This window comes from Eptatretus burgeri, chromosome 5, assembly GCF_056783735.1.
Source record: "Eptatretus burgeri isolate ZD-2024b chromosome 5, Ebu_testis_v1, whole genome shotgun sequence".
NCBI classification, from domain to species: Eukaryota; Metazoa; Chordata; class Myxini; order Myxiniformes; family Myxinidae; genus Eptatretus; species Eptatretus burgeri.
The window spans coordinates 104,120,157-104,143,056 of record NC_140965.1 but is presented as its reverse complement, the minus strand read 5'-3'; the positions used below and the strand labels follow the sequence as shown (position 1 = coordinate 104,143,056).

The 22,900-nt window shown below is 44.7% G+C and overlaps 1 protein-coding gene across 2 annotated transcripts in view; it reads left to right on the top strand.

The window, feature by feature from the left end:
- LOC147027096 (uncharacterized) overlaps positions 1-22,900 on the top strand; it is a 547,644-nt gene that overhangs the window by 30,973 nt on the left and 493,771 nt on the right. For both annotated transcript variants that reach the window (XM_085883264.1, XM_085883263.1), the window contains exon 2: positions 15,806-15,970. In XM_085883264.1, the coding sequence (XP_085739390.1) occupies positions 15,806-15,970 (165 nt within the window). The remainder of the gene's footprint in view (positions 1-15,805; positions 15,971-22,900) is intronic.

The following is a 22,900-nucleotide window of genomic DNA, read 5'->3' as shown; positions in this document are numbered from 1 at the left end:
GAACTTCTTCAAAAGGATTGTTAAGAATGAAGATGGGAGGGTTTACCAGATGGTCCTTTTGGAGAGAGACATTGATAGTGTGAGATTTGTGAGGATTAAGAAAACATATTCCACGTGCTTCACCAGCTTGTGATTTTGTCAATGTCTGACGAGAGGGAAGAGATGCAGCCTGCCTGTCTGAATGATGAGGGATATCACGACAGAGGGTGGAGTCATCCAAAATTAGATAAAGAGGATTTTCCAGAGAGTCAGAGAGATTATTGATCAAGGTCAGTAATAGGACTGGACCCAGAACATTGCCTTCAGGCACTTCAGCCTTGACAGGGAGAGGAGATGAAAGCATTCGATTGAGTGCCACATTTTATCTACAAGAGTAGAGGAAGTCAGTAAGCCATGTGTGGAGTTGGCATTGAATGCCGTAGGCAGACAGTTTGGAGAGCAATGCAGGATGCCAGCATGTATCAAAAGCACGAGATATGTTCAGAGAGATGGCCCTGCTCTCATATCTGATATTGAGGGCCTCCATCCATTGTTGGATGAGTAGAAGCAGCATGTCCACATTTGAGTGCCCTGGTCTGAATCCAATTTGGTGATTTCAGATGAGCCCATTGGAGAAAAGGAAGGATTTAATATCAACTGCGATGATCGGGTCGAAAGAGCAGAAAGAGAATGTGAAAGAGCAGCAGAGCAGGTTTTTAAGATACAAACTTATGCTGTCCAGTCCAGTTGCAGAATCAGAGTCGAGGGTTGACAGGAACCTCTGAACCTTCTCAGCTTCAAAAAGACATCAAGTGCAGGAGCAGTTGGGTACGACCGAGTGGGTGTGTACTGAAAGTGAGAAGTTGGGGAGGGGGGGGACAATATTTGGAAGCAAACACATAATTGCGGCATTCGGCCTTCTCACGAGCGGACACTTGTGAGAAGTTTGTCATCACCAAGTCCAGAAGGGGGGATTTGCCATTGGAAGAAATTGGGGTGGCAAAGTTCATAGATTTATTCAGCACCATAGAGTCACAGAAGTCCTTTGATGAAGTGCCATGGCTGGTGAGAGAGGTAAAAACAACAAGCTAATTTTCAGGGTGACAATTTAAATGACAGATATGAAGAAGAGAGAGTTGGGATGAATGGTTAAAGTTGTCCATGTTGAGAGAAAGAGAGAGAGTGAGAGAGTTTTTTTTATACCTTGTCGAGGCTCGTATGAGAGCGAACACACAACGCACAGCAAGGGGGGGGGGGATGAGACAAGACGGGCGGGAGTGGGAAGGACAAAACAGTGGGGAACAGAGACATTAGGAGTTCTGTGGAAGGGAGAGGGATGGGATGGGGAACATGGGGAATACAAGATGGACATTACAGGGACTTTCAGGAAGGAAAGCAGGGAATTGAAGGAGGTGGGCTTGGGTGGATTATCGGGGGTAGAAAAGATCGAGGATTTGGATGGGGGATTATAAGAGGTGGTGGTGAACAGCTGTTTTGAAGGCCTGGAGGGAAGAATGGGATTGAATAGAGTGAGGGAGTTTATTCCAAAGGCGGGAAAAAGAGGAATGAAAGAGTGAAGGTGAGCAGTGATTCGTGATTTGGTAGTTTTACCAGAAGGGGGTTTTTGGCGGATCTTGAGCACCCTGCAGAAATGTGGTGGGGTCAAATCGGGGAGAGAGCAGGGGGGACAAGGCTGGATAGGAGATGGTTGAAGACAAAAAGACCACTGACCAGCCTGCGGAGAGAGAGTGAGAAGCCCAAAGACTCAGCCTCATCGCAGGAGATGCCAATGATCCGAAATGTCTTGGTTTCTACAGCGTAAAGCCGAGAAAGGTGAGAGGCAGGAGCACCAGCCCAGATGGGAGAGCAGTACTCCATCAGGCTACAGACAAAAGCGTTGTAAGTGGTCAGGAGCTCAAGAGGGCCGAGGAAGGACTTTGCACGAAGGAGGATTTCCAGTCGGCGACTGGCTTTTGAGGCGAGGTTTGAAATGTGACTTTCCCAGGAAAGGTCATGGCAGATAGTGAGACCCAGAAGCTTGAAAGAAAAGACTTCTTCCAGAGGATTGTTGAGAAAGTGGATGGTGGGGTTTTCAAAACGGTCCTTTCGGAGAGACAAAGTGAGAGTGAGATTTGTCCGGATTGAAAGACATGTTCCACGTGTTGGACCAGTTTGTGATTTTACCCAGATCTGCAGTGAGCGAAGAAGCTGATGCATGCCGGTCTGAGGGATGACAGATGGTACGGCAGAGGGTGGAGTCATCAGCAAAGAGATAAAGAGGATTTTCCAGAGTCAGATAGATCTTTGATGAAAACCAGAAAAAGAACAGGGCCCAGAATGCTACCTTGAGGAACTCCAGCCTGGACAGGAAGAAGGGATGAAAGAACTACATTTAGGGCCACACGTTGACTGCGACAGGAGAGGTAGTCTGCGAGCCATCAGTGGAGATGGCCTTGGATACCATAGGAAGAGAGTTTGTTGAGCAGGGCAGGGTGCCAGACCATGTCAAAAGCACACGAGATGTCTATAGTGGTGGGGGGGGGGGGCAAGTGGACACCTGTAGGATTTTCATGATGAGAAGGTGCCACCTATTTTAATTAATTATCTAGGTACAAAGTACATGAAAATGCATGTTGCCATTTTTGGAAGTGTGGCAGACGGCAGCCATCTTGGATTTCAAAATGGCCAATGTTTTGACACTATTTTTCGTTTGGTTAGTTTCAATAAAAGTATTTTACCTCAATTTTGAAAGCAAAATTATAGGTTTTCATTGTTGTTAACACTTCAAAATCAATGTAAGTAATATTTTGTTCAAATTGCATACGATATCACCCATCCTGAAATTCAAAATGGCCACCAAAAAGTTACAAATTGCGTTAAAATTTAAGGGCCATGGTCTGATCAACAGCTTCATCCGAAAATTGACCCCAGATTTAACCGGACGTTGTATACATTTTGATATGACATGAAAGCTGCTATTCTTCTCATTGACCCTGTGAAATTGTAGGGCTGCAAGATGTTTAGCTTGGATTTTGTATGCCAAAACTTGCTTACTATTGGTCAACCAATTAGTTGAACCACAGTATTCTATGGGGCTTGCAAATGCACATTTTTAGCTCTCTTGTCAAAACAATTGAAATACCAGCATGAAACTTCACAGGTGGGGTAGAGGAACAAAGCCATTCAATCAATGTGAAAACTGCATGTGATGAAATCGGACCATCCCCCTTTAAATATTGTGGTAACAAGTGTTATCTAAAAACGATACCTAACGGTATTTTTCTCAAACTTTTTTTGCACAGTTTGACATTCACCTAAGCAACTGCTACTCAGATACACACCTTAGCTCGTATATAAAACGATAAACACAGTCACTTCTATGCACTTAATTTGTAGACTTTAACTCTACAAGCTACAATATTTAAATATCCATTTCAGGGGATAACAAATTTAGGAGGTGCAGTATCATGCGCTCGCAGTAACAGCACACACCCCACATACCCCAGACACAATAGCCGCACCCACATCTACTATACACACGTTGCAACTACATGTCCAACAAATGCAGTCTTAACCATGTAGAATGGAACTTCCTGAAGTTGTTGCAAGTTTGCTACTTTCATAGCCGTATTAAACATCATCATCATCATCAATGTTCTCTTCATTGTCAGAGTCAACTTCGGGGTTAGAAGGAGCATTGTCGCATAGTTCTTCCCCTTCACAGCATGTACAAAATTCTGTGCAAAACAGTCCATTCTTTTTACACTTGCATTGGTGACTGGAACACCGGGTCCGACCACATCCGCATTTCACTAACTGTGACGGCATCTGGAGCTGGGGGCAAATGTGTCATCACTGGTATGAAAATTCCATCTACCAAGTTCCAGCCATAGTTCTCTGGGGATGGTATTTCAGGGAATGCAACAATGTCATTCATTATACCATATCATGGCTTGATAATGTGCTCTGGCAATGGCATGTGTGAGCGCAGCTTTAGTTGGGGGAAGATTCTCTGCTTGGGCTTGTTTCCGCTTAAAGAGCCACCATCTTGCATCTGTAACGTTTGTTATTGTTGTTGTTCTAGGAAGATAGAGCTGACATACATAAGCTTCAAGAGCAGCACTTGTTGCTTCTGAGCATACTGTGTTTTAATCGAGATATATTTTAATTTAAAAGTTATCCAGAGTATCCCATACGGCTTTCCGTAATTACCAATTCGTTAGCATTGTTGACACCTTGTTGCCGTTGTTGCCGTGTTTTATAAAAATACAATTTGTTTCGAATACTATTGAGGGAAGATATGTACAGACATTTTATGTTTATATATTTGAGTCTATTGTTACAACTTTGCCAATGGTTATAATGGATGATATAAGCCTATGGGTGATAAGCTTTCCACATTAATTAATTAGCTTCCTATAAAAGCCTTTCTTTAAACTTTTTGCTGATATATTTCCAAAGGTTTCTGGACATGTAAGCACAATTTAAAACAAGTACTGAAATGAATGCGAGGGAAAAAACCTTCGGAGTGTAGGCTTTATTTCACTTGATTGAAGCCGATTCTACAGACACATAAAGCAATACATGTGCAGCAAAGAATACATGTGCAGCAAGGAATAAACGTGCAGTCGATCACCACAAAATAAATCAGCAATTAGCCAGCAATTAGCACGGAGTCCGGTATACTCTCAATTCTCACCATTCAACGAGCACCAAGTGAACCACCGCCGTAAATGACAATGCCCCGGGGACAATCCCACCGACCCCGCAGTTTTATCTGTCTCGTGTGCGAGCCGCGCGACACGTGATCACGCGTCACATCCTTTAATTCATCACATTCTCCCCGTCTTTAAAATGTAACTAGAGGCTCAACTAACGCACCATGATTACTTCAACACTATAGGACTATACATTTCAAGCAGCGCGAACTATTTAAACTACAGAAGCATACATTCCAAGCAGTGAGGATTATTTTGAGTTATAGGAGCATGGTAAGGTGCCATCGAGGAATGCCGATAATCCCCTCTACAGATCGAGTCGGCGAGGGGGTTTTATCGATCGACCTCTCCGGGAGTAAATGGTGGTTTCACTTTATGGAGGCTTCCGATCCTCTTGGTGAGCCTCGACTCGTGCCGGGGATGACTCCTCGATCGCTCTCGGGTGGAATGCGGCAGCTCCGTTGCCACCATTCTCGGGTGGAGTTCCTGGGGGGGAACACCTGGGGAGGGAATGTCAGAGGGAGGAGTACCAGATGGAGGAGTTCCTGCAGGAGGAGTACCTGCGGGAGCCAGATGGCGAACTGACACAGTGGTCTCCCTGCCATCAGGAAGTTTAACATGAGCATACTCAGGATTAGCATCGATGAGTTTGACCTCCTCCACCATTGGTTCATACTTGCTTTGTCGTACCGGGCGCTTCATGAACACTGTTCCGGGATAGGTTAGCCAGTTGGGCACCGTTTGGCCATCAACATAACGTCGTTGGTGAGTAAACATTCGTTAGTGAGGAGTAGCATTGGTGGACGTACAGAGCAAAGAGCGTATGGAATTCAGTGCATCGGGAAGGGTAACCTCCCACCACTCGGGCCTCAGTCCTCTCGATTTCAGCGCCAGGGTTACGGCTTTCCAAATGACTCCATTATACCGTTCCACCTGCAAACTACCCTGTGGGTTGTAACCCGTCGTTCGACTAGTTGCTATGCCGTGTTCATATAGGAACTGTTTTAGCCCGGCCGACATGAAACACGGCCCTCTGTCTGAATGTATGTACGAAGGTTTCCCAAACATGGCAAAGAGGTCAGAGAGACATTTCACGACAGTGCCCGAGGCCATATCCGAGCACAGGAATGCGAATGGGAACCTTGAGTATTCATCAACAACAGTGAGTATGTATCTGTTGTCTGTCTCAGTCAGCAGGGGTCCTTTGAAGTCGATATTTAGTCTCTCGAAGGGGGAAGTGGCCTTGATCAATCTGCCGGGAGCGGCGCCATAGAATCTGGGTTTTAGTTCAGCACAAACTGGGCAAGAAGCATTCATTTGTTTAATATCGTCGATAGAATAGGGAAGGTTTTGTCTGCGCACAAAATGTGCCATTCTGGTTACTCCTGGGTGGCACAGAGACTCATGGAGGTCTTGCAAAGCCCGACCGATTGTCGCCGAACAGTAGACCTGAGAGAAGATGTCTGCAGCAGGGTTTTCCCTCCCGGGCCGATAAACAATGTCATAACTATAACAAGATAGATCTATCCGCCATCTCATTATTTTCTCGTTCTTAATTTTCTGTTATTTTTCCCATCAAACATGAAGGCAACGGATCGCTGGTCCGTGACGAGTGTGAAGTGGTTGCCCAGTAAATAATGTCTCCATTTACGTAGGGCTTCGACAATAGCGTACGCTTCCTTCTCTATCGCCGAGTGACTCTGCTCGCTTCCTGAGAGAGTTCTCGAGAAGAACGCGACAGTTCGTCCGGACTGATTGAGCGTCGCGGCGATCGCGTGATCGGAAGCGTCCGTTTCCACCACGAACGGCATCGTGCTGTCGATCGATAATACCACGGAATTACTGATATCATCTTTGAGGCTGTGGAAAGCTTTTACAACAGCGGCATCTGGCGGGAAGTTTTTGCAATGCACCAGGGGATGTATTTTCTCGGAGTATTGGAGGATCCATCTAGCGTAGTAAGCGAACATTCCAATCACCCGACGCAATGACTGCAGGTCATGAGGTGGGGGTAGCTCACGGAGAGGGCGCAATCGTTCAGGATCGGGCTTTATCGTGCCGTCGGCTATTGTGTAGCCGAGAAGATTAATTGACCTTGCCGAGAATACGCATTTGTCGTAGTTGAGAGTCAGATTACATTTTCTTGCAATGCTCAAGAATCTGTCCAGATTCATATCATGTTCCCCCCGTTCCTTACCGCACACCGTGACATTATCCACGTAAACAAAAGTGTCTTTGAGGTTTTCATCTGAGATGATGTCGTCCATAACTCGTTGGAAGCAAGCTACTCCATGAGTGACACCGAACGGAATCCTCCTAAATTGATAGAGGTGTCTACCTGCCTCGAACGCGGTGTAAGGTTTGTCTTCCTCTCGAATGGGAATTTTATGATAGGCGCTTCGCAAATCGATGGTGCTGAATATTGTGTAATTGGCCACGCGTTCGACCATCTCGTCTATGCGCGCCAAAGGGTAGGCATCGAGATGGGTGTAGCGATTGACCGTTTGAGAGTAATCGACAACCATTCGTTTCTTATAGTTCTGATTGGTAGTCACCAACACCTGCGCACGCCATGGCGAATCGCTCGGTTCTATAATACCTTCTTCCAGCATTCACTTGGTCTCAGAAGCGATGAAGTCCATGTCGGCGGCGGTGTATCGTCGCGATTTGATCGCTATCGGTTTACAGTCTGGCGACAAGTTAGCAAACAGCACGGGGGACGATACCTCTGCGGTGGTCAGAGCATTTAGAATTAGACGAGTTTTGCTTCCTCCAAGGGTATTTCGATGCTCGTGTGCTGCTTGAGGACATTGTGACCCAGAATTACATCTGCGCATAAATCACGAAGCACCAGTACCCTTACATCCCGATGCGTGTAGCCTTTTACGTCCAACTCAACATTGCAGTACCCTCGTACGCGGGACTGTAGTGATGTGGAGGCCATGCATACCGTATTGTCTGTCGGGTGGATCTTCCATTTCCTGCCCTTCGCTGGTGAGCTGTTGACAAATCTTTCAGAGCTACCGGTAACAATCAGAGCCTCAGCCATATGCCCGTTAATTCGTACGTTGATGATAACTTTGGATAGATTTCCCGGTGAAGCTGCTGTTACTTTCTTTTGGGAGGAGAGGGCTGCAGAAGTGGGTTTATTTCTTCTAAGAGTAGATTTGCATACCCTGGCATAATGCCCTTTCTTGTCACAATTCATGCATGTGGCATCCCTGGCGGGGCATTTGTTAAGGGGGTGTCTTTTATACCCACAAAAGAAGCATTTACCAACCGAAGTAGTTGCTGAGGAGTTTGACGAGGTCTGGGTATCCGATTCCTCGGATTTATCTCCATCCTCGGTGTCGGAGGTGTCCCGGGGGGTTCCTTGAGTTTCCGCCGTAGCAGCATTCATTTGCAACACCCGTGTCACATATGACTCAGATTGCTGCTGAGCCGTATCCATAGCTCGGGCCTGGTCAGCTACCATTTCAAGAGTGGGTTGTGCTTTTTCCAGTAAGCGTTGCCGAATGGGGGCTGACCGGAGCCCCTGGATGAACGCCTTCCAGGTCGCTTCGTCTCGATGTTCCTCGGCGGTTACAGCCCAGAAACTGTAGTCTTTGACCAACTGCCTCAGAGCTTGCAGGAACTGATCGATTGTCTCCCCGGCTGCTTGCCTGCGTGTGTTGAGAAGATGTCGTATGTATACCTCGTTCTTGCGCTTCACGTAGAGCGCCCGCAGCACGTCGATCGCTGCGTCATAGGTGTCACACTCCGAGAAGAGCCTGAATACGCTGGGCGAGACATGGTTTACAAGTGCTGCCAGTTTTTCGGCTCCCTCTTCAATGATGGTCAGATAGTGTGAGAAGGAACGGAACCAATGTGACCACTTCATTTCCGAGTCAGTAGCGTTGGGGTCTGCATCGAACCTCTCCAGCTTGTAGATCTTGTCCATCGTCGGTTGAGGGAGCAGAAGGAATCAAGTGAAATAAATTGAAATGAATGCGAGGGAAAAACCTTCGGAGTGTAGGCTTTATTTCACTTGATTGAAGCCGATTCTACAGACACATAAAGGAATACATGTGCAGCAAGGAATACACGTGCAGTCGATCACCACAAAATAAATCAGCAATTAGCCAGCATAAGCACGGAGTCCGGTATACTCTCAATTCTCACCATTCAATGAGCACCAAGTGAACCACCGCCGTAAATGAGAATGCCCCGGGGAGAATCCCACCGACCCCGCAGTTTTATCTCTCTCGTGTGCGAGCCGCGTGACACGTGATCACGCGTCACATCCTTTAATTCATCACAAGTACTGTAACTTAAACTTACCTTACTAACAATATATTGTTGTGGTTGAGGAAATTCGCAAACCACCATTCAGGTCCCGTCGGTGAGATATCTCTGTAAGTACATGTGTAGTTAGCCCCAAACCCGTTGTTTAGAGGGAATGAATGTGATTCATTCGGGCTGCGACCCTTTAAGATAGCCGTTTTTCTGTTCTATCTTTATTTTTAACCAACCACATCTCAACCGCCATCACACAACAACCACCGACCGCACCGCCACTTCACAACAACAACAACGCCAACAGCCATGGCCTTTACCTTCACAACTCGCTCTCGCAACCATCGCATCACCGCCATTCCAAGCGTCGCCATGGCCATCATCGCCACAATAAACCCTCCACCACCTTTACCTCTCCTCCTTCTGCCGCCATTCCCACGCCGCTTGTGAACGCCGAGCGTCAGGCTGTCCTGGCCTCGTGCAGGGCGCGCGCCGAGCAGCGGGTGCAAAAAGCAGCCTTTCCGTTGGGAAGTCGGATCAGGAATGATTCACGCCCACTTCCGATCCCTCCAATCATTAAGCGTGGGGTGATTTGGCCCCGCCTCCAGGCACGTCGGAGTAGAATCGATATATGCAAATTCACGGATCAGGAATGATTCACGCCCACTTTTCCTCCGTCCAATGGGCGAGCGTGGCTCCGCCCCTGAGTTCATCCTGATCCGGAAATTTGCATATGGTTTCTCCTGCTGCACTATAAAGCGCTGAGCGTGGGGCGAATTAAAGAGAGAGTTTCTGTTTCGGGCTTGGGTGCGTTGTGGCGGCGGCGAAGTGTGGGAGCAGCAGTCAAGACGGGTCTGGAGGAGAGTCGGTCTGTTGGGGTTCGGAGTCTGTCGGGGAGCTGCAGAGAGAGGAAGCCTGGAGCGCGGTCGAGGTGATTTGCTGCAGTCGGCTGAGGAGAATTGGGGAGGAGACCGAAGGGTTCGCGTCCAAGACAAGGAAGACGGCGGTCGGCGACGAGCTCGCAGTGGAGTAGCTCGTCGCGGCACCCAAGCAAGCCAGCTATCCTCTTTCCCCAGAGCATCAATAATTCCCCCCTTTTTTCCCCCCCACGCTATGATAGTGCGAAAAGGGGGCCCCGTTCCCACCCCATTCCAAGCAGTGCCAACGAATCCCGCGGAGGAGTGCGGAGTCGGGGCACCGCCGCCATTTTGCGGCTCATCACAAGACGGGTAGGCTCTACGCGGTCTCGCGCCCACAGACCACGTCTGCCCCCTTGTATTCGAGGGTGGCCCTTTTCTTTTGATTTTGAGTATATGTGTTGTCGGTGCCGTCTGTAAAGTAAAACTGTGTAAGTGTTGCTGTGTGCTCGTGTAGTCGGTAGTAGATCTGCATTGTGTTTCCTTTGTTGCATTTGCTTTTGGTGCATAATTGTTGTGTTTCTTTTACATTTGCTTTTGGTGCATAATTGTTGTAATTGTATATGTGTGCTTTCCGTTTGCCGCGGAATAAATGTGAATTATGTTGAACTGTTTTTCCCGTTTCGCTTCGTTTTTTCTTTCATTGAATCTCCATCTTACTTCACGTAAAGGGTTGGTAGTGGGCTAAATACGCCCGACAATTAATCGGAACCGTCGAGGTTGATGATAACACCGCTCGGTTATCCCGATAGTACGGAATGGGTCGCTTAAAGTGGCCCGTGTCCGAAGTCGACCTGCGGCGAGGTGCGATCGCCCGGTCTACCCTCCGTGTGGGTACTTAGGTAGGTCGAATTTGGTGAACAACCCTATCCCACGCGGGGGGCCAATTGGCACGATCGTGGTGAGGCCGAAAGGCCCACCCGTGACTAGTTCCCGGCGTTAGTCCGAGAGGGTCACGACGGAATTGTCCGTCCAGTGGGCAACGTGCCGCGATTCGAGTTACGTGGCCGCTCGCACGCCGGCGGGCGCGAATTCGCAACAATATGCTTTGATCACTTTGCATGACAATACAGCAGAAACTTCTGTCCAATGCCATGTGCTTTTGGATGTAGTAGAGGCAGCAGGTAACCCAGATGCTGTCCTCCATAGCTAATTATTTGTTACGGATACTCAAAAAGGCCAATTTATTTAATATATTATTGTCTGTTAGAAGTCGCATCCCAAAGTTTCTTAGAAATAGGAAAAAATATTCTATTTCAATGGATTTAGAAGAATATTTAAATAAATAAACAGCTCATTTCAAATGGCCTTATAGTTATTTTAAATATGCATACAATAAATCATAATGTCTTTCCTATTCATGTTCACTCATATTATGGGATAAAATTTTGATATTATTTTTAAAATATGAGCAATAATTGTATTAATTGAAGAAAAAAGCATGATCATGGCAGCCATTTGAAATTCAAAATGGCCGCCATTTGACACAGCTCCAAAATTGGCAACATCAATTTTCCTGTTCCTAGACATATGTAGAACATATCTAAATAGGTGGCAACTTCTCATCATGAAAGTCCTACGGGCCCATTGTCTAGGACCACTTGTCACCCCCTCTAATAGGGATATGGCTTTTATTTCATGTCTGGCATTGAGGACCTCCATCCCTTGTTGGGAGAGAAGAAGCAGCATATCTAGGGTAGAGTAACCTGGTCTGAAACCAAATTGAAGATCGTAAATTAAGCCATTGGAGCAGAGGAAGGATTTCATGTCTGAAGCGATGATGGATTCCATAACCTTGCTGATGATTGGCAGAAGGCTAATTGGTCTGTAGTTGCAGGGATCTGTTTTTGTACCTTTTTATGCAGGACAGTGATGTGTTCTGATTTCCAAGCAGATGGCAGATGACCTTGAGCAAACGAGAGGGTGAATAGAATAGAGAGAGGATGAGCAAGAGCAGAAGAGCAGGTTTTTAGGACACGAGGGCTGATGCCGTCTGGACCGGTTGCAGAATCTGAGTTGAGGTGTGACAGCAAACTCTCCACCTTGTAAGGAGAAAAGGACAGAGTTCAGCGACAGTTTGGTGCGACTGGGTAGAGAAAGCGATGGGTTTTGGACACAAGATTTAGCTGCAAACACCGAGTTTAGGCATTCAGCCTTTTCACGTGCGGTATCAGCAGTGTGGCCATTTGAGGTAAGGGAGGGGATGGAGGGGGAACAAACACCAGAAACAGATTTTATTAGATGCTACCAGGATTTTGAGGAGGGAGAGACGTTTGAAAGTTCGGCCTTGAGCTTAGAAAGATGTTGTTTTCTGGCTCTCCTGAAATGAGATGATCGTCGAGAGATGTCGAGAGATGCAGATGGACCCATCACTGTTTCGGAACTGAGATGTTGACTTGCAAGAATATGATGAGATGAACCATTTGAAGCAGAGGAAGAGCAGGAGACACGAGGGAGAACAACAGACAGACAAACAAGAAGATGGAGCGGATATGAAGTCACAGCCAAAGGTACTCCTGGGGGTTAGTACGTGTAAGATCAACACACGGACAAGTAGAAATTGAGTTATTGATATAAAGTACAACTCCACCACCAGGGTGATGTTCAGGCTGATTCAATCAGATGAATAAATAGCTCAGAGAGACACTAAGGAGTGAGGGACATCCTGTGGGAGGAAGAATTCTGTGAAACAGGTGATGCCCCATTTGTTCGCAGTGGCCTGGATTGAGAGATGTCAGGTTGGAGCAGAGGCCTCAGATGTTTGAGGTCCACACATTGAGACAGGGAATGAGGCATTGGGATGGTGTGGGATAAGTGGGAGGCTGGGATGGTGTGGGATGGGGTGAGAGATTAGAGTGGGTGGGACGAGGGGCAGGTAAGGAGAGGGCAGGATGAGGGGAAACTGAGAGGGATGTGGAGAGAGGGGAGCTGAGAAGCGGCAGGATGAGAGGGAAGCCAAGAGGTCGTGGGGTGGAGAGGAGCTTTGGGGGGCTTGAATGGAGGGGAAGCTGAGGAGCTTGAAGAGGATGTGTTGATGGGGAATACAGAAAGAGAGGACATGAAGTGGAGGGATGCTATAGGGGAGACACGTAGAAGGGGTGAGGTTGGAAGGATGCAGGCTTGCAGGAGATGTGGAGGAGGATATTGACATGGAGGAGTTTGAGAATTAAAAAATAATGTGAAGGGGATTTGATTGTCATGCACAAACAACCTTTGCAAACTTGACTTCTCAAGATTCCCGTCTTTAACACTCTGAAATAAAGATCATGGGATGGGTGGAAGGAATTTTTGTTGAAGGTGCGGAGTGAGGTTGAGCTTTAGGAATGGGAGGAGAGTTTCTTCTATGTCACCTGGAAGGTACCAATCTGTAATATAAGTCAGTGAGTCAGTGGTTCGAAAGAACTTTGTATGTTAGACTAGTAGGGTGTGCATACACATTGTGTAAGCATACGAGCCGTGCTTCGCTGCTTCCTCATTGTCTTGGGTTGCTCACCTGCATTTGATTTTTCATTTATATTTATTTTCATTTAAGGATGCTTTCCGACGGTTCTGTGATTATTCCTGGTGTACCAGCTTCAGTGTCCATCAGCTCACCAAAGTTCAGCTTTCTATGTCACCTGGAAGGATGCGATCTTTAATATCAGGCAATCAGTCAGTGAGTGAATCAGTGATTAGAAAGAGCTTTATATATTCGACAAACACAGTACCCGCCGTATGGGTGATCATGTTCCAAGTATGCAACACGTTCTTCTGATGCCTATGAATCTGATGCCTATGAATCTGATTCTTCTGATGAATCACCCTGCCTGTGAAACACCAGAATGACAGTTTATAGCTGGGTCAAGATTCAAATCCAGGCTACACAGAGTGAGCATGCGTTCCTCTCAGCTTTCCCCTCATGGTGTGGTGATTCATTATTTCATAACTGAAAATATTTTTTCTCATTGTGATCATAAAATTTTTTTTGTCTTCCTACCTCGGGGGCAGAACTGCGGTATTGCCATTGAAACTTGAAGAACACACGCCAAGTGGCTTCACCAAGCAGTCTACAAAACTTTCAAAAGTGATGAAACGTTTAATTTTTATTTGTATTTACCTCTGCTGAAGTGACGTGTCGTATAATGGAAGAAAAAAAAGGGAAAGAGCCATGGAAAATTAAATTTCACATTTTCAGCGAGCCAGCCACCGTTTGTTGCACCGCAGAACAACACGTGGCCAATGCATGCGAGTAAGCCCTAAACTTTGTTGAAGTCGATTGATATAGTCCTCAGTGACAGTGCAAATATTTTAGACTGGTCACCAAGTGGCTTAAGCACTCCAATGAAACAATTGATAAGAAACGGCTCGCTTGGCACGCGATAAGCAATCACCAAACCGTCATATGATACAAACACCTCCCAGAAACGCCCAAAATGTCAAATATGTCTGAATTGGACAAACTAACATTTTTCTAGGAGTCGGAACTGCTTGTAAGTTCGATTCTGGAGCTTAAAATTTGTAATTATTCTTAGTTTAAGAGATACTCGTGGTGATCGCATGTGCGGAAATGAAATGAAATAACGAATGCTGACGTCTCCGGGTGTCTATAAGCATTGTAATGTACCCAGCGATTCATATCTATGATGAACAGACATTCAACAATAAGAGTGTAGAAAGTGAAAAAAAAAACTTTATCGTTAAAAAATCATTGTGGCCTGTTCCAAGTCAAGTCAAGGTTGAGCAGGCCAAAAAACATGGTGGCTTCAGACCCCAGCGAGGTTACCGAGGATATGCCTTCAGACCCCATAGAGAGCGGTGACTGAGGATCTGCCTGGAAAAGGATATAATTACATGAGGCTGTTAATAATCTACAAAAGGCTGTTTTAATTAACCAAAACACTCAATTTTCACTCTTGAACTTCCTTGGAGTTTTCTTAGCATGCATGTAAAGTTTCAGGCTGTTAGGTTTATGGTTTTGGAGTTATGGGGGAGACACACACACACACACAAAAACACACACACACACACACTTATTAGTATAGATTACCCTTAGAAATAATTGAAGAGACTTAGGAAAGCCTTTTTTTATTTTTATAGGGATTTTACCAGTTTTTGTTTCTCTTCGATATGATAACCTTTACACCACCTGCTCCATCTGTTAGCACTCACAAAGTGTTCTCTTCACCAAACATGTGAAGCACTAATGCACCAGCTTCTTGTCAGGTCAGGAATCAAAGCCAGGAACTTTTTTGAAGGTAACCATCAGAAAGAGTTGGAAATTTTCAGTGCATTCAGATATCCCGGCCAAATGATATTCTTCCTTTGATTGCTTTTCTGAAAGCAGTAGCAAGTCGTCGAGTGTGTTCCTTGCCCCATGTGACTGCTTCAGCGATGCCTAATCTGTCAATTTATAACGGTACATTAGTTTCAGTGAGATGTTTGGAGGAGAGAATGAACGCCATGTATTTTTCCTCATTTTTGGAGTTTTCATTAAGGTGTTCGTCAACAATTTATATTCGTATTGGATCCAAGTAAAGAGTACATAATAGGGAGCACTGGTGGCCTAGCCGTCAGGGCAGCAGTTTTAAGAATGTGGATCCTCGGCTTCTGGAAGCTAAGCTAGGCTCGAGAGAATTTCCGCATCCCTAGTGTGCTGTCAATAAAAATGCAGCTGTCTTATTAGTAGTCATCAGGGATGGAGTAATCTGTGTGATATGCTTGGTCTGTTCCACATGCCATACTAATCCACACCTTGTCATTGATTCCTCATGTACTGAGAACTTTGCCATCTCCCCTGCTGATTATTGCTCATCACAACTTACCTGTTTGCCTCGGATTTTCTGCTTGGGTGTTTATTTAATTTTATTTTTTGGAATGGATTAAAACATACGTCATATTGAAATGTAGTAAATTGCTGGTGTTATTTTGCTGTGCCAGTGGAGACTGTGGATATTCTGGAGCAGCTGGACCTTTACGGTGTAGCTGAGGGTATCATCCGGACGTCGGGCATCTGCCGAGTGCGCAAGGATTCCGAGCAGGGGGACATCTCATATCGGCTGAGCAATGTTCAACTCAGTGCTCCAACCAGACAGCTTTACCCAGGTGAGTGTCACCACCATTGCTGTGAGTGTAATGTTGTTTTTGATTAACCTTTCATGAACTCATGAAAATGTCTTCTTCTCCCCCATCCTCCGGCACACCTCATTTCTCTCTTGATTTGTTTTCTCTTTTAAAACACAAACTCTGTATTTTAATCTGATCTTTCTTGGTGACGACACATTAAGGCGAAAGCACATATCCAAAACTGATTCTTGAATTTAAACATGCGCATTTTCTCTTTGCTGGTATTCTTGCGAATGGATGAAGAGAAATTAATCTTTCTCTCTCTTTGTCTCTCTTGTCTGCTGGTTGCATCATCTCTAAATACGTAGTCATGCTGCTGAAATCTTGTAAATAATTTCAAGTGTTTGTGCATTTGTTTATTACTCTTTCACGGCCAAACCGCGGCACCTGAAGGCCCGAAATTTTGGGAGTCGGTCCTTCAGAATCTGGGCAAGGTTTGAAGCTTCCACACAAAGGGCGTTTTGAGGCCACCAAAGGCCGCTATAAAGTATATATTGGGATGTGGAGTCAGTGAGTGCTGCCCACAGCCTGCAGGCAAAAGGCAACCACCATGAGGCCAATAACTCCATTGCTTTTCAATGTGTAACATGTCCCAAAACTGCTGCTGGGAGAGCTCACCTTGATACAGAGCACCGGGTGCCTCCCCCCTTCCCCCACTTACGATAAAATAAAGAAAAGTGTTGTCTTGTAAACAAGCTGTGTTTACCTGCAACAAAGAACAAATATCACAGAATGAATAAATATTCTGTTGGGCTTTGTGGGATAGTTTGCACTTCGTTTTGAGTTGTTTGGTTCTCAGTTTCGTTCTTCGGCAGATTCAGATGCACTTACAGTTATTGCCATAAAGCCATGCAGTGTTAACACAAGGAAGCAGCATCACAGAGGACGATCATGTATAAGGGATGTATAGCCAGTTTTAGATTGGAAGGATGGCCTATAAGCATGTGCACACAACTCTGAGATGACTAGTATGAGTTTGAATCGAAACGTAGCTCTAAAGTGTGGCCCTTGTGTTTAATTTACATGGTGGTGCATCGTTGCTCGTGGAGTCCATTGGATGGACATTATGCTGGAGGACCCATCTGCGAGCACTAGTTGTTTGTGGACATTAAAGACTCCATAGTGTCTTTTGAAAAAAAAGTAGGCAAGTTATCACCATCACCCTGACTAACTTCAAAATTCTTGCTTAAACTGGGTGACAAGTGGACCGACCTTATGAAATGTCTCGTGAGACCAAGTTACCAGGTGCTCCTTGCTATCTCAAAGTGTAGTTGAAGAGTCTTCACAGCAGCTTTTACACTATACACAAACTCACGTTCTCAACTTGTTCGCATGTCACATGTGAACGGCAGTCTTGTCTTCGGCTTTGAAAGAAAACCATGAAGGAGTGATACTCATCTGTACATTGTGTGAACATTAAAGACCTTTTTAGCCAGGATCTCGGCTAATGGAAGAGTGTGGTCTCGTTCATTGCTGTTCTGCCCGAAGGTAAAGCAGCTCCACTCAAAGATGACACTTACTGGTTTGATTTTGGATTCCCAGTGGTAGACAGGCCAAGGATTTCGATTTTTTTCTCGGATTCCAGCAAGAACTCATCCACTCTTCATGAAGGACATAGTGGGTTCTTTAACATCCACCAGCTAATCCTGGCAAACGGGACACCCATTTTAACGTCCGTCCGAGGGATGTCACACTTTGTGTTGCAATTCCCTGCAAGTGAAGCATTAATCCGACAGCTTGTAGTCAGGCCAGGAATCAAGCAAGCCCAGAGAAAACAGCTCTAAGGCAAGTGCACGACCTCTGTGCCATCAACTAAGACTAAGCAGTGGTCATCCCACTTTTCTCCACCATGTGTAACTTCAGAGATTTTGGTATCAAGTACACCATTCTGATGAACAATAATTGACGTGGATGTGTTCATTCAAGTTTTTGAAATTAATTTGTACTTGTTTCGTGATTGTCAGTGCAGACCATCACGAGGAGAGTACAATTGTCATTTCTTTCAACAACATTTCCTGTCCAAAGACTTTCTCTAAGCAGTATTGTGAATTCTAATGTGCATTAAACTCACTGACGATGATGACAACCTTGTCACATTTTGTAGTTCTCATCTTTATTGGAATCAAACCATAGAAATGCAGATTCATGAAGCATGAAAGTAGCAAAATTTGCAACGGAATCGCACTGAATCTATTGGGAATGAAATTATTGAGATATCTCGTTTGGCAATAAAATTATTCATTTCAACCGGAATCCCAAAGTTGTAAATGGATCTTGATAATACATTGCCTTCAGAAAGTATTCACACCCCTCGACTTTTGTCACATTGTGTTGCGTTGCAGCGTGAGTTTGAAGTTAATTAAATTTAAACTTTTTGTCACCGATCTACACAAAATGCCCATAAAGACAAAGTGAAACCATGTCTTTAGAATTTTTTTTACAAATTAATGAAAAAATGAAAATCTGAAATGTCTTGCGTCAATAAGTATTCAAGTCCTTTGCTGAGACACTCCAAACTGAGCTCAAGTCGATACAATTTCCTTTGATCGTCCTTGAGATGTCTCCACAACCTGATTGGAGTCCACCTGCAGCCAAATAAATTGAATCGACATGATTTAGAAAGAAATACACTTTTCTATAAAAGGTCCCACAGTTCGCAGTGCATGTCAGAGCAGAAACTCCAAAATGAAGTCCATGAAGGTGTCCATAGAACTCCGAGATAGAATTGTGAAGAGGAATATATCTGGGGAAGGGTATAAAATAATTTCTAGAGTGTTGAAAGTTCCTAAAAGCACAGTGAGCTCCATCGTTAGGAAATGGAAAGCGTATGGAACAACCCAGACTCTACTGAGAACTAGCCGTCTGAGCAACCGGGCGAGAAAGACCTTGGTCAGAGAGGTGACCAAGAAACCAATGACCACCCTGACAGGACGACAGAGTTCTTTGGCAAAACCTGCCGGAAGGACAACAATCTCTGCCACACTTCACAAATTTAGGCTTGATGGTAGACTGGCCAGATGGAAGCCACTCCTGAGAAAAGGGGACATGATAACATGCCTGGAGTTTGCAAAAAGACACATGAAAGACTCTGAGAACATGAGGCAAAGATTCTGTGGTCTGATGAGATGAAAACTGAACTCTTTGGCCTGAATTCAAAGCTCTACATCTGGTAGAAACCAAGCACAGCTCATCACTCATCAAACACCATCCCTACCATTAAGCACAGTGATGGCAGCATAATGTTATGGGGAAACTTTTCAGCAGCAGGGACTGGTAGACTTGTAAAGGCAGAGGGAGCAATGAATGGAGCCAAATACAGCTAAATCCTTGAGGAGAATCTGGTTCAGAGTGTGAATTCACACTCTGAACACTGGAATAGCTTCAGAACAAGAACATGAAAGTCTTTACATGGTCCAGTCAAAGTCCAGACTTGAATCCCATTGAGAATCTGTGAAAAGACTTGAAGATTGCTGTTCACCAACGTTCCCCATCCAACGTGACAGAGCTTGAGTAAATCTCCAAAGAAGAGTGGGGGAAAATCCCTAAATCCAGATATGCAAAGCTGATACAGACATACCTAAGAAGACTCGAAGATGTAATCACTGCCAAAGGTGCTTCGACAAAATATTGACTCGGGGAGGGTGGGGCGGGGTGGGGGGTTGAAAACTTATTGACGCAAAACATTTCAGTTTTTCAGTTTTAATTAATTTTTAAAACCACTTTGTCATTATGGGGTATTTTGTATCAATCAGTGACAAATTTTTTTTATTTAATCAATTTTAAATTGACGCTGAAACACAACACAATGTGAAAAAGTCGAGGGGTGTGAATACTTTCTGAAGGCCCTGTTTGTGCCTCTTTTATTACGTCATACAAAAAATATTTTGAGAGTTCAATAGTTTGGTTTGAAGGATGGCAGGGCAGCCAAGAAGTATGCACATTCGCATTTGAGATTTTTCGCCTGGGTTTGAATCCCGACCCAGCCATAAACTGTCATCCTGATGTTTCACATGCGGGGGTGAGCCATCAATTTGTGCACTCTCCATCAGAATGACATGAAACTGGAGGACCTGTCAGCCATCACTTGTTTGTTGTTGGGTGTTGAAGATCCCACGGTGTGTTTTTCGAGATCTAACAAGAAAGTTATCACTGGTACATTGAACAAGTTCCAAATTCCTGCCCTGACTTACTGCAGGGAAGGTAATGGAAAATGACCTGCCATAATCCTTGCCAAGAGGACGCTTCGCTCGCACCGATTGTCTATGAAGAGTGCGGTAAATTGATGATAAATATGATTGATCTACAGTGGATTCACAAATTATTTAGTTCCAGTAATATAATTTTGTCTATGTTTGTGACAGACTCAAAAAAAAATCAAAGATGCAGCCATTCCTTTGAGAAACGCATTTTCAGACCAAATATGGTGAAGTGCATGTTCACGTGTGAAGCATGTAGTTGAATCTGAGTCATCCACGACATCACAATGTCACAGTATTTTACCTGCGATCATTTATCTACAGCAGACGCGTTGAGATGTCTCCCCTGGTATGTAGATCTGCAGATGTACTCCACATGTACGGATTATATTTGTTCAAGGTTTGAAACCGCAAAATGCATTGATCATGAATTTGACAATTTTTGCTGTTTGTTACTCCTTTGGACAATTGATGCAGCACAAAAACAATTGATCATGCCGCACGTCCACAAGCACGTAATCAATGTTGTGGCAGAACCTGAGGCTCTGGCCACCGTACATAGCATTATACGAAAGTTAAGGAAGCAGCTTATGGGCTGAGGTCATGTGCAACCTGCGATGAAAGCCAGGTGGGGGAGACTTCGAAAGCAGATATCACTTCATCCTCTTTGATGCATGCTGCAACCCCACATAATGAGGAGAAGATGTCAAAGACCTTTGTTCCCCTGTTTCACCATTCAGATCCTTCGAGGAGTCCAAAAAGCCAGTTTAATATTTTTTAAAGAAGAACAATTTTTTAAGGAGGTGAATACATATATTAAAAAATGGTTTTCTCTGCAGCCGCTTGTCCGATCAACATGACACTACAAATAGGAGGGACTCCACGTGGAGATATTGTGTTGCAAACTCTGACGTCATAGGTCACACGGTATGGGAGCCATATTAAATTAAAGAAAAAAAAAATCTGAACATCATTTTCTCCAAAACCACTCTCGAAAAAAATTGAGACTTGGCATACGTCATCAACTCCCCATGAGTTACATAGGGTGATAACGAAGACATCATTGGTGAAGTGGTGCTCCAACCATAATTGATTGAATTGAAATCCTTGTCGAAAAATCTGAAACTTCATATCGCTGATCCATGAAATAATGTGAGTAAAGAATTAAATTTATGACGTTCCTAACCCATGCCAAGAAAGTATGTGACTTATGAGGGTGCATGCATGATATGGTCGTACAGTATATGAGCCACAATAGCAATGGGCCATCAGAGTATCGTGTTCAGCTAACAATGGTATTTTGATTCAGAATGAACGCGTGACGCGAGATGATGCACTCTACGAATGCCATTCGAGTTTTTAAAATATTTGGTTAACAAATCAGTAGTTATTCCTGAACAAAAAAAGTTCATATAATAATTTGCTAATAATTTTCCAAGCTTCTTGAAGTAGAGGAGCAACTGGAGTGCATTGGAACACCTCTTTTGGCAGCATTTCTTGGCCAATTCCAACACAATTGGCACAGAATTGCATTTTAAATGACCATTTTTTTATTGGCTCATATTACCATCACTCATGCTATGGCCAGAAGTCGATCACTTGCATATTCCGACGATCTGGTAAAAATTTTATTTATTTATTTATCTATTTATTGGCAGAATAACTGAATGAGAGCAGCTAGGATCACCAACTTTGGCACAGACCTTCATATTGTCGATGCTTCATACAAATTAAACTTTGGCTCACAAAAGAAAAATATATAATTTAATTTAGTACAGGACGAGTGCCCAAATGTGTCGGTGGAAGTCCTCCTGCAGTTGAGTTGCTGTTTTTTTAGATCTTCGTGGAGGATCTCCAAGTCTTACTCACGTTGTTGTTCTTCATCTTCTTGTTGTGGACTTTTTTGTTTCACAGCCTACAGTTTTCATCGAAACTTCCTGAAACTTGGCATATACCTGTACATGTAAAAATACCCCGCGCAGACAGTAACCATCTCCGATTTCGAAAATTCCTCCTCGAAAAAAAGTTATGACGTCAAAATATCTCCGCTAATGGAAATCGCCTCAAACATTATCTCCGAAACTCGGCAAACTTTTTGAATTCTTCTTGCGGGAATCAAGCCAGGCATTAGAACAGTTAATTTATCGCAATCCTGATACATCACAATGACGTCATATTCGTTTTTATGACGTCATCATTAAGAGGACAAGGATCTTAGCTCATTTGAGCTTGTTAATGAGGTTGGTAGCAGGATTTGCACTGCTGCCACCATAAAACCCTTCACTCTGCACAACACAAGAAAAACACAAAGAAAACTGAAAACGCACTCCATGGGAGTACCTCATGTGTAGCTGCCCTCCACTGGGCAGCTCACTGGATGATGCAAATGGAGAAAAGCCTGCGGGACCACCACTCTTTGAAAGGAGGAAAACCACGGGTAACCTTCCCAGGTCAGATATTGGTAGGTGTGTCGGGGTGGTGCTGAGGAGTCATCCACCAGATGGCGGTCTCCTTGGGTTAATCTGAGGTGGTCCCTTTGGGTGGGTGCCTGGTATATCCTATCCCAAAGAGAGGATGACCACCTGTCTCTGTTATCATGTGAGGTCAAGTGTTTGAAAATCGGTATTGCAGCATTCTCTGAGGTTCGGAGACCAGATAGTGGTGAGATCATGGTGGGTGGTTCCACCTACTATTGGTCTGGTGGCTCTGATGG